General features: G+C 46.7%; 1 protein-coding gene across 1 annotated transcript in view; it reads left to right on the forward strand.

The window, feature by feature from the left end:
• The first annotated feature begins 704 nt into the window (after positions 1 to 704).
• LOC132320857 (ATPase family AAA domain-containing protein 2-like) overlaps positions 705 to 12,680 on the forward strand; it is a 164,173-nt gene continuing 152,197 nt past the window's right edge. Inside the window, exons 1-3 of the mRNA XM_059834481.1 lie at positions 705 to 761; positions 2,421 to 2,540; positions 5,962 to 6,039. Of these exons, the coding sequence (XP_059690464.1) occupies positions 705 to 761; positions 2,421 to 2,540; positions 5,962 to 6,039 (255 nt within the window). The remainder of the gene's footprint in view (positions 762 to 2,420; positions 2,541 to 5,961; positions 6,040 to 12,680) is intronic.

Below are 12,680 nucleotides of genomic sequence, written 5' to 3' on the forward strand. Positions count from 1 at the left end.
TCTTAATTTCCTGTCTTTTTCAGCACAGCGTCATCAGAGAGCTGTTTAGTTTTATTTTGATGAGGGAAGCTGTTGGACACATGCACAAAGGGATCTGTATGCTTAAGGGCCATAGCAAAGTGCTCACCTTAACTTTGTCCTGAGCGCAGCTTTTGCCAAGCTCACGGGCCCTGAAGGGCCCCGCTGTGCCTGTATTTATGCTGCTGAGCCTTCTGAATTTTCCAGGTCCTGGCATGACTGTGTGACATCTCCACACACGTGTTGGTTGTGAGCATTTTGCAAGGATGGAGTTCGGGGATTTCTGATAACTCCTCCCCACTCTCTTCAAAGGCTCAATCTGGCTCAATCCAGCAAAACTAAAGAGAAAACAAATGCCCAAAGAGAAGTAATCCCCAAAACATGTCACATCGAATCATGAAGGAGAAGCTAATGGGGCAGAGCCACTTGGTTAGAGCGTGTGTATTCCGCTCTATATCATTAATTTCCTGATGTTAAATATTTCAGCAGAAACTTGGGGACTTCCAGGACTATCCAGGTGGCTGTGATCACAAATTATTCATCAGTGGCACTTGACCAAGAAAAGCCTTTCTGAAGAAAGGCATTTGTGTAGCTCTTGCTGGTGTTTTGCATTTCAGCTGACTCCCTCCGCCTTCCTGAAGGAGATGTCTCTCACCACGGAGCAGAGGCTGGCCAGCACCGGGGAGATGAGGCGGCCCTGGATTGTCCAGCTTCTAGACATGAGTGAAAGCTCCCATCAAAAGGTAGCCTTTTCCTTGCTGTTTGATGTGGCATTTGAAGAGGGTGCGTGCTTGTGACAGGCTCGCCTCCAGCTTATCTGAATGCCTCAGTGACTAGGTCCTGTTGTCCTTTCAAACTGCTGGTGGTGGTGGAGTTCCTTCTGCCTTCTGCTGGGGGAAAGGTAAAACATTTTTCCCCGGTGAGACATTGAAGTCCTGATATGCTTAGTAGCCAATACAAATAACCTCTGGTGAACTTGGTGGGTTTTGCTGGAATTTAGCTACCAGTGCTAAAGCCCGATACTGGGGGAAGGCTGGGGCAAGACACCAGGGTGCGAGCTTGCCATTTTCCATCCTCCTGCTGAAATAGCCACATCTCGCTTTGGTGTAGCCTCTGTCAAATGCTTGGGGTCATAGGACTCCCTCAGCGGTGGCAGCATTGGCCTTCGAAGGCTGAAGGCCTATGGCAAGTATTAAAGATTTAACGAAACGAACTGCATTAATGCTTTGGGTTGGAACAATGTGTGGGACCCTTGCAGGGTGTTAGAATTTGCAGGCTGCCAGATATACAGGGGAATGACCCTGGGCAGAGGGGCGTGGATGTGCTCTATCTGGCTCAGTGTTTACTCAGATGTATGTTTAAAGCTGCTTTTCTTACAGGACTGCTCAGTACAACACGCAGTCCAAATGCGTAGATTACTGAGGTAGGCTGTTGAGTGGGAAATTGCCAGCCAGAGACCTGTAACAAATTGGTTAAGGATTGCCCTAGACAGCACGGGAGGTTGGGAATGTGTCAGACGAGTGCACAAATAACTGGCATTGTGGTGCAGCTACTAGCTTTAGCGCGACTGTGACTTCTGTGGAGAAGCAGGAGACCTGCCCGTGTCTTTTGAGTGGGAAAAGTGCAGCTGGAACAGGGGAGGCAAAGCAGGGAGGAATTTCCTCAAAGTAATGCCTCTGCTCTGTAAGCATTTGCTGTTTGTGTATGTTTTCAGCCATGCTTCTGCAGTGGTATGAAATACAACAGCAAAACCAGAATACAAAAAAGCATCCCATTAAAGCCCATGGAAAAAGGAGATGCCAAGTCCAGTCTTGTTCAAGTTGCCCAGTAATGCTGAGAAAAGAGCTAAACTTTATCACCATCCACCGTTCACCTCACTTGTCTTTTTCCTAACTAGTGTGTTACCTTCTTGTTGGCCTTACCCCCTCTGGTACTGTTCTCTTCTTACTGGTTTCTAGGCTCTATATCAAAAAATATATTTGGGGATGTGTGGGGCTCAGTCTCTCTGTCTCAGAGTAAAGATCATCCCAAAATGGTTTCCTGTGGAGTCTCACGTAAATTCTTGGGTTTCGCTTTCTCCGTGAGCGCTTGTGGCTCTTTCAGTAAATGCTCCGGCGCTGTGTGACCCCATTAGCACAGGGCTCTGCTGGAGGTAAGCGCTGCCTTGCATTTTGGAGAAGGAAACCTGGAGCAACACCTCCTAAAAGAGCTTCTTAGCTTGAGCCTGCTGAGCATGGTGCTGAGCTCAGAACACAGGTGGGTGAGCTCCTGCTTCCCTAGTGTGAGCTGGGCAGACGTACTCACCAAGAGACTGTATTTCTCTGGAGATCAATATAGGAGTCTCATTCATGAATCTTTCTCCCAGCAGCTGAACCTCTCACTGCCCTCTCTTGCATCTCCAGGTCTCCTCAGTTGACCTGGAACAGAGCTTGATTCAGCCTTTCCCATCCGAGGTGGTATTTCAGAGCTATGTCCCCCGTGAGGTCTATGAAGTGCCCCTGATTCTGAGGAACACCGACAAGGTAAGTGCTGGGAGGTGGAGGTTTAACGCTGTGCTGGAAGAGGAGAGCAGTGTAGTTCACGTGGTATACAGCATAGCAAGGTATCTGCCGCAGCACAGCATGTCAGAATAAAAAGCCTCAACACCTTTATTTTGCAAGATGGTGGAAATCTTCCCATGCTGGGGCTTCTCCCCCTGATTTTGGCCATGTGTTGGTGGTATCTAGCAGCAAGGAGCTTTTCTAGTCAGCATCCTTCCCCTCGAGAGCCCCGGACTGAGGGGAATGTTGAGGGCTGTACAGTTCTTGCCTGCCGCATGCTTGACCTCGAGCATGTATCACGTTCTGGTGGCTCCTTGGTTAACCTTGGTTTCTGGCAGGGCATCTCTGCCTCTCACAACCTGTTTAGCTGCCTCTGTGCAGCTCAGTGTCAGAGCACAGGGGTTGTGTCTTCTCCGCTTTATGCTGGAATAAGTTACAATTAGTGGTGTTAGCACTCCAGGAAGGGTGTTTTGAAGCAGCAGTGGAAACGGACTGATTTAGCAGAGCAGTGGGAGGCCTTTAGGGGCCACTTTAGTCTCCTGCTAAGTTTAATTCAGTTCTGCCCAGGTTTTTCTAAGGCAACATGGCTCTCTGCTTTCCCTTTGGAGAACCACAGCCCATCCACAGTAACATGCTCTTGAAGGTCTCCACCTTTACTTGAAAAAATTGTGATCGTTTTGAGATTTCCCAAGGAAGTTGAGAAGCGAAAAGTTGAAAAACGTCAGCAATTTTCTTCCACTGTAAAGAGGAGAATTGAGACCTTCTGAATTTCAGCAGGGGAAACATTTGCTGGAGTGAGGCATGTGCCAAGAGCAAGCTGGTGGGAAAAGACAGGAGCGAGGAAAGGAGCTGAGTTAGAAGGTGCTCTGGGAGAGAACTTTGTACAGGCAAGGGTTTCTCTTGACACGTAACAGTAAGTGTGCTGGCAGCAGAGAAGGGTCAGAAAAAGAAAGGTGTGAAGACGGTCTTCTGTACTGAAGAGTAAGACATATCCATGAGAGGAGTGCGGCAGGATGGGAAGGTGGAAGTGTGCACAAGAGCGGGTGAATTAACCCCCTCTCCAAATCTACCTGTTGGGGGAAACAAACAGGTGGCCAAAAAACGCTGTCGGGGCATATGGCAGGTGGAGGAACAGCAAGAGAAGTGAAAGTCTATTCGGAGATGACAGGTTTTGACAGGGCCACGGTTGAAAAGAAGCCCCTTTGGCAAGGGAGGATGCAGGCGTGGTCCCTCAGTTATTCCTGGAGAGTACTGCGCCATTCCTGGTCTGGCGTTCAGCTCGGGGATATTGGAAAGATGCAGTGTGGATGCCCATGCACTGTGTGGTCCACAGTGATTCTGGGCACTCTTTGCTGTAGGTATCCTCTTTCCTGATTAAAGTGTGCCTCAGTTTCTCTTTCCCTATGGCTCTGCTTCATTCCCACTAAGTCGTTTGGCTTCAGCTGCTCCGTTATCCATGTGGCACTTCAAAATGTTTGTCTTTGCCAAGTACCAGCCAACAGGCAAACAGTTAATTTGCTCTATTCCTGCTTCCTCAAGTGGAAAGGAGCATCTGCATCAACATTTCTGCCATTCCCAGTAAAAAATCATAAACTTGTACAGCTGCACCTTGGGATTTGTATGCCCTGTAGATGGGAGGCAATGTGTGAACTGTTGATTTTTTTTTTTTCCACAATGAATTAGTTTTGAAGCTAGTAAGACTTCAACCATTGGACAGCACTGTGGTAAAAGTAAGATCAGCTCTAAGGAAAATCCTTAGCATATTTAAGTACACACAGATAGAGATGATAATGCCAAGAGAGGTTAAATCATATCCGTATGTTTTGGGAATGTCCTAGAGAAAAGCAACATTGTGCTGTGTCTCAAAGTTTTCTCACCAGTTTCCCAGATTCCTCTGAATCACGCTGACTTATACTGCATGGTAGCCTGAGGTTGTCTGCTCCATCAAAATCCAGCTGACAGCAAAGTATATTCCAAAGAGAGGCTCTGTAATCATTCAAATACAGAAGCGCTTCGCCATACACTTACTGCTCTTACTTGTGTGTTGTAAAATTGCTTTTCCGTCTTCAGGCTGCTCCTCGCCACCCTCAGATGTTCTTGGTGGCTTTTGCTGAAGGTCTTGGCCATGTGCACTCCTCTCCCAAGGGACATGGTGACCAAAATGTTTGTCTGCAGTGTGAAATTGGCTCTGGGAACTCACTGCCCCAGGGGATTGCTGGGAGCAAAGGGCGTTTGGAGAGTTCAGGACTGCCTCAGTCATGGGTTATCAGGCTCGGGTGGGTGGTGCAGAATGAATCTCCACTTTTGCCAAGCCTCACGTGGGTTCGTTGTTTCTCAGTGAAGCTGCCTGTCAGTCAAAATCACCTGTTTTAGACTTTGTGAGATGAGATTTGGTGCTCAGGGGTTGATATCTGTGTGCTAGAAAACACCTGTGTGCTGTCTCTGTGCTTGTGGCATCCCAGAGGGCAGAAACTTGCAGCAGGGTGCCTGCAGGGACTCCCGGGTGTGGGGAGGAATGCCCAGAAATCTGCCTTGCCTGCATTGGCAGCTGCCTGGCTACAATCAGCAGGCAGTGAGAGCCTCCCTAGAGCTGAGATTGGCTTTTAGTAATGAAACCACAGTGTAAGTCAGTGCTGGTCATGTATCTCAGGGCAGAAAATGCCTTTGAAGCCCATAATTGATAGGCATAGGCTGGGGGGTCGTCTGGCTTGCCATTAATTGGGTAAGTTGACTCCTCGGTCTTCTGCATCAACCTTTCCTTGTAGAGTATCGTGCTTGTTCCTTGCTTCTCTACAGCCCCCTTTAAATTCTCTTAGCCATCTCCTTGTTTATGGGGTTGTCTCTTTGTTTTCCTATGTTCCTCCTTTTGCTCCTCAGCTTGCTTTTATTCCCAGTAAGGCCACAATGTCTGTGGTCTCCTTCTCTTGTTGGTCTGCCTGCACAACTCTGTAGCATCGCAGCTTGACTGCCCAGCTCAAACCTGGTAGGTTAGAAGTGAATTTCTTCCTTGTCCCAGTATAGCACGTCCTGTTTTGCCTTCAGATGATACGTTCCCCCTTTAGAGGTGTGATGGCACGGATGTGCGCAGGCAGAAGCAAGCAGGTTCTATGGGCTTGTTGACTATGTGGATGACTTGATTCTGGTATCGTATCGCCATGCTGCTGGTGTCTTATCTGCTTGGCACTTCCTTCACAGCAGGGCATTGCCCTACTGCCTCTGGCCTGGAGCTATTTTGCCCCGGCAGAAGGGATTCAGGTCCACCCTTGTGTATTATGTGTATGTACCTCGAGAGGTAAAAGTGCTTTGGAAAAGTTGTTGAAGAGGGATGTCACCAGGGCATGGCTAGGTCTCTTCTCCTCGTGTTTCCACAACTGGCAGTCATAGTTTCATGTCTTTCCTGCAGGTTCCTCAGCTGGTGAAGGTCATCTTGGAGAGCTCACCTTATTTCAAGTTGATCGGCCCCAAGGTTGTGTACCGTAAGGTAGCACCTGGCCTGTGTTCCACTTTCCGCATCCTTTTCACCCCTGAGGAGAACAAGGTGAGACTGGAGGAGCCAAGAGGTTGGTGCCTTCAGGGGAAGCTGCACCTGCCGGGCTGGATTCAGACCAGGGCATCTGGTGTGGGTTTTGTGGAACTGTCCTGGTTTTGGTGGGGTTGCACTGGATCTGGAACTGGGGGAAACTCTTTCCCCATGGTGAAGATTATGCTCTCATAGGCTGGAGGCTCTTGTGTGTTTCAGGCTGTTTTTATCCTTCAGCGCTGGCACATTTGACGTAATGTCTATTGGCTTCAGGGATAAGAGAGTCTACTGTCTGTGGTGGGGCAGCCTCTCAAGGTGTCGGTTTCTAGTATCTGTCCGTTGCTGCATAATTATGGGTTTGCTCCACTAATTACAGATACAAAGGTCTGTTTAAAAGTGACCTGTTATTTGGAGGACCCGAAGTGAGCCTGATCAGAGTGAGGACCACCACCTTTGAAAACTGCTGTCACCTTAATGTATATCATGTTGGACGCAGTAGTGACACAGCTGAACGTTGTGTCTAAAGTAATCGCTTTTTTTGCACATTGGTTCTAGTCCACACCCTGCTGTGAGGTCTGCTCCAGGCTGCAGCTGGTCACATCTTGGCATTGCATGGTGCTGCTAGGCGCTGCACAGGGACTCGCAGGCTCTGCTTTCCCTCCCTGTGCTTTCTTGAGTGTTCGTGAGGGAAGGTGCATGTGGAACAGTAGGAAAGTGTCAGGGAGGGGTGTTGATAAGATGTTTAGCCATCTCAGTGGTAGGAGTTTAATTCTTATGGAAAATCCTAGAGGCACAAGTAGATCCAGAGAGCTTTTCTCTTTCCCATCTGTCAGCCACTTCCCTGCCTGGCTCTGGACTGGAGCAAAGATGATGCTTTTTCATCCCCTGTGTTTCCAAGCCTTGCAGCCGTGCTGTCCCTGAGGATACTTGCCTGCCTGCGATCCAGCTGCGAGTCTAGGGGAGAGGGAGTGCTGTGTCCATTGCAGGGAGCCAGCCTGGTGCAGAGACACTGACCTCTAGATGTCCTTAACTCAGCAGGAGGGTGGTGTGCTGCAGATGACAGTGAGACATCTGCCTGACAGAGCATGTCTAGCAATAAAGGGGCAGGTACAGTCTGCAGGCAGACACCTTACTCCAGAGCCTGTAGTACTGGCAGTGGTACTGGGCAGTAGTACTGGTGTGGCTGTGTCTTCATGCTTGTTATTGTGGTTGCTCTGTCCACTGGCACCTATTCCGTGCCACACATGCATTTGCTTGGAGGTTTGAACATCAGTGCTGTGGCCCTGGCAAGTCTGATTCTCCGTGCAGTGATGTGAAGGGTCAGTGCTGTTACCGGGAGGCTTGTTAATACAGAGGATTTAGTCCATGGCACGGAAGGGAGGAAGCATTGCAGGCAGACAAAGACAGGCAGGCTGACTCCTTCCATCAGCATCCTGCCACCTCTGAGCACTGTTTTTCGCATTACTTGGTTGGAGAGGCCAGGTTAGGGGATAGCTCTGAGCCAGCTGGTGTTTCTGCACCAGGCCAGAGGTGCAAGATCTCTTTGGGCATAGCTGTTTTCTCATCTTCCATTTGCAGCTTAGATTCAGTTTAACACTTTGTCCTGTCCTCAAACAGTATGGATATAGAAAACTAAAGAGGAAATGCCCTGTGGTGCCTGGCTCCCCATGCTTGTGAAATTACTTCACATGAACCATATTTAGGGTAAAAATTATGTTGGCCTAGGGCAGATTTCCATGCTACCCAAGTGACACAAGAGCTTAATCTCACTGAGGTAAGCTTTGCAACATACACTGGTGCCTTTAAAATGTGATTTATTAGTATAAATTAGTGTTCATATTTGGGGTGGCAGAGGTAAACGGGCACCCATGAAGGGCGGCAAAGTGCTGCTTTTCAAGTTTTGAGAGGCAGCAGAGCAACACGTGAACATCACCACAAGTAGAAGTAGGGTGACATAACCCCCAAGAGCACTGATGTCCAATACTTTGTCCCTTGTCTTGCCCTTGAACAGGCGAGTGTCTGGAGTAGGGAGCTCTGCCAGCGAGAGGTCCTCCGCACAGCTTCGGCGACACTATGGCGGGTTTCTGCTGAACTGGGTTTTGTACCCCTTGCAGGGGTTGTGCAGGGCATTGGGAGAGGGGTGTGTGCTGCTCGGTGAGGAGCATGTGAGGGTTTATACAGCCGAATCAGAATTTTGTACAAATCAAACATTTTGTCTTGTCCTTGGTGGAGCGTGAGTCAGCGAAGTACCCGAGTGCTGTAGCTCAGCTAGAAATGCATGAGTAGCGCGGTCAGGAGGTGCACAGCACCTTGAAAACCCCTTAGCGAAGAGGCAGGCTCTGGGAAATGGTTCTGTAAAGTCACCTGCATTGGGCTTGCAGTTGCTTGCATGCAGAATATCTGTGGTTTAGCTGTGGAAGGCTTATGAGTGCTGCCTTGGCACAACCTCTGCCTCTCTGCTGCTCCATGATCCACCAGGATTGTGGACAACCCAGTGAATCAGGATGCAGGTACAAACCCCTCTGTCAAGGTTGGCGAGTCTTCCTGGTGTGGAGCTGGTTTCTATAATTCTCTTGCTTGGAATCTGTTTTTCCCCAGGGTACGTCTGACTTCAGTAAAGTCAGTCATGCTTCAAGGGAGTAAAATTGCGGCTAAGCCCTAAATAAAAAGACCATGTGAGTTGTTAGTGGCTGAAGGCCAAAGGACCCTAGGAACAGCAAGAATGGAGGCCACCTGCCAAACTCCTCGACCACAGATGGCTAAAGAACTCCGTACATTTTTAGGGAAGACAGGATGGTGTCATCCATGGATCTATAACTACGGACTCTTGGTAAGACCACTCTATAAACTGTTGAAATGTAATCCAAAGGACCTCACCTGGAATGGGGAAGCAGTAAGAGCATTCCAGCAACTGAAAAGGAAATTAATGGAAGCGCCTGCTTTGGGGTTACCAGATATTACTAAGACATTCTGCTTGTTCTCCCATGAGAAACAGGGAATAGCCCTGGGAATCCTAGCCCAAACCTTGGGACCATATAGAAGAGCAGTGGCGTATTTCTCCAGACAACTTGATGAAGTAAGTAAAGGTTGGCCTAGCTGCTTCAGGGCGGTAGCAGCATTGGTGCTAAATATTCAGGAAGCACGTAAATTTACATTGGGGCAATGTAAATTGGACCAGAGGTGCAGTCATTGGTCCCAGACAGTAAAATGCAAATTGATTGTGAACCCGGGTATTCCAAAGAAGATCAGAAATTAGTTGAAAACGTAGGTGGAGAAATAGAGAAAGGTAAGTGGGAGATAAAGAAACTTGTCTTAGGAACCAGAGCCCGAGGTCTTGGTGGGCCGGTGCATAATATTAAGCCTGGTGATTATGTGTATGTGAAGTCCTTTACAGATTCACCTCTGAAACCGAAATGGGAAGGCCCCTTCCAGGTGCTGCTGACATCCCATACAGCGATCAAGATTAAAGAGCAGACCTCGTGGGTGCATCACACCAGAGTGAAGAAAGGCCCTAAGCCACAATGGGAATCGACCCCTATGGGACCATTGAAGCTTCGCATTCAAAAGCGATGATATGGATTCTTATGACTCTGCTGAACTGTAACCACTGTTGGGAGTGGCCTTGGACAGATACTTATTTTGGGTATATGGGAAGCTCGAGAAAGGATTTAAACGGGTTGAATTTGGCAACTGTGGTAATATATAATAATAACATGACACTGCGACCAACTGAATGGGAAAGAATAGATTTGGTCTATACCTGGACGTTTGAGAAAGGAAAGGAGGTCCAGAGAGGTTGTAGACTCCTTAATGTAAGTAACCCGCCTCCTCTCCAGACCCAAATTACTGCCAAGAACAGTGCTGTCTGGGACTCTGCCAATAGAACAGGCAGCACGATATGTGAAAGCAAGGAGGTTTGTTGGTATCCCTTCAATATAACTCAAACGGTGACCATAGTATGTCTGGGGGCAACTCAAGAGGGGGCCCAAGCTCTAACTTTTAGATTTTGGTTGCAGACACCAGAGGAAACCACCACTCCCCCTGCCTACACCACCCCGACTCAGGCTACTAAATCAAGTCCCACAGAGCCTGAGCAAATGGGACCATAAGTGTATCCAACAGGACCATACGTAATTCACTATGTTGGTCAGCAACAGATAATGTCTAATCCAATATGGTCTCTTAAACGAGTGGAATTATTAATACAGAACGATATTTCCACCGTTCAGCCAGGTTGTTCGTCATTTATAAGACCCTTACATACGGGGTGGACGTCATGGTTACATAAAAGGACCCTTCCTTCCTGAATGAGGAAAAGGAGACATGCAATTGGTGCAGTAGGAACAGGACTGGGAGTTTTAAATAGTATAGATACTGCGATAATAAGGAACAAACTCGCCACGGTGACCAGTGATCTGAACAAAATACAGAACCCTTTAAGATCTTCCCTCCTAACTTTAGGAACTGGCCAATGGCTTACAGCAAATGTGTTACCACAGTGGGATAAGCTTAATGAAAAGGACAATGACCTAATTATAAATGCATTAGACGTGGCTCAGACTAATGTTTCTACAGCACTTAGTAGTATCCAAGCTCAATTATGGATACAGACAATAGCAGCTGCAATCATTAGGGAAGGTGGAGACGGAATCCTACCAAAAGAAATCCGAAAGGTGATTTGGAATAATGCAACGGAATTAGAAAGGAGATTCCAATCGTGGTGGCATTTGGTTAATTTTACCTTTGACCCTACTAACAACATAGCTAACATAGCTAACATAACAACAGCTTTTGTACGAACAATATATAAAGCTTTAGTACTTAACATATACCCGATTGTTGTGCTAGGATTAAATTACCACGGAACTGTACTTTATCCCCCAGAACATAGGGTATGGGCTATGAAAACCAGGAATAAGTGGCAAACTATTGATGTCGAGGCCTGTGTCGTACGAGACCAGCAAGGATTTATTTGTGAAGGAAACACCATTAAAGGGCAAGATACTTGTCTTGACACTGAACAAAATGTTTGTCACTTTGAGGTGCATCCCAACGAGACCCTAAGAACCATCATAATTTACAGGGGTATGGGATGTTTTTGTCTGAGAAGTCAGTGTGATTTTGTACAAGTAGATGATCAAATGGTGGACACGAGCAACCATTCAAATATTTGCATTTGCAACTTTGTTAGTCTTACAGGATGTGATTTTACCTACACGGCTCCTGTTACTACTTATCAATTGCTACAGTTTACTTATACGTTGATTCAGGATATACAGCCCACCCCTATTGGAATGAATCTCACTCTAATAAGAAAACTATTGCATCATGAAAATTTAAAAAGGTTGTTAAAACAAGTTGAAGAAAGTGGAAGAAAGACTTTAATTACTGTCCATCATGATGCAGAGGAAATACACCAAGCAGTGGAACAAGTGAAGTCAGACGGAGAGCACAATTGGTGGGATGTGTTTAGGGGTTATTCCCTGTCAGCTACCAAAATCTTAAACATAATGACCCACCCGATATTGGTGTTACTAATAGCTACGACAACATTAACAATAGTAAATCTTATCCTTTGGTGTAAACTCAAGGAACTTACTGGACAAGCGTGGACACTAAAAATAATGATGAAACATAACAAACCACTTTTAAAAGCCAAAGAATTTGCTTAGGGGACAGAAAAGGGGATAGTGTTACAGGACTTCTTGAAAAATAAGTATTAAAAGCAAGTAAGAAGATTTAGAAGAATGTAAAGAAGATGCTTCGTAACAACTGCGCCTGGCACTTAGACGTATTAGAGATAAAGACTGTCTTCACTGACTCTCTGCTAACTAGCAATAATGATTAGCACAAGGACGTATCTTAGAAAAATAGAATGGACTGCCAAAATAGTGCCCTAGAGTTAACCTGTCTCATTATAATCTCATTCTAATGCTAAGGAACACACCTCCCAGCTAGAAAAGCCCCAACCCAGTTAAGGCCCCTACTCTCTGAGCATATGTGGTGAATTAAAAGAGAACTGTAACTTTAAGATGAAGAAAACTATTAACCAATAGTTAATTAAGGGGTAGCACCAGTAGGCGTAACTAACTTTGTTACCTGTTTTGAATACCTGTCATGATTTTAACCCGGTGTGCAAGTTTTGAGGAGAAATCCCCCATGCACCCGGCGCTTCTTTATTTTTTATTATTTTTCTCCCTTCTGTATTTTGCTCCTTTTTGAAGAAAAAAAGGGTTAAGAAGAAAGTCAGCATTTTTATTTACTTTCTTTCCCCATGCTCCTCTTCTTGTTTGCCTCTTATGTTGGCAGACACAGGACTCATTCCTAACTGAAAATGGGTAATCTGTTTCTCTTAAGCCGGGCGGGGATTTGGGAGATGGTATATGTCTCAGAGGGTTGAACGTTTAGCTTCTCTTCTCAGGTTTATACAATTTGCCACTTGTTTGTGAACTACTTTGCGCTGTACCTTCCTCCTCATTGGTTTTGAGCCATGTGGCCAATTTCAGACCAATTTGATGCAGCGGGCAGCAGAGATCGGAAAAAAATGAATGCTCAGGAAAACAAACTTCATTAGTTTTCGCAGCTCATGGAATCAGCTTGTT

The sequence above is a fragment of the Gavia stellata genome, unplaced genomic scaffold, assembly GCF_030936135.1.
Source record: "Gavia stellata isolate bGavSte3 unplaced genomic scaffold, bGavSte3.hap2 HAP2_SCAFFOLD_34, whole genome shotgun sequence".
NCBI classification, from domain to species: Eukaryota; Metazoa; Chordata; class Aves; order Gaviiformes; family Gaviidae; genus Gavia; species Gavia stellata.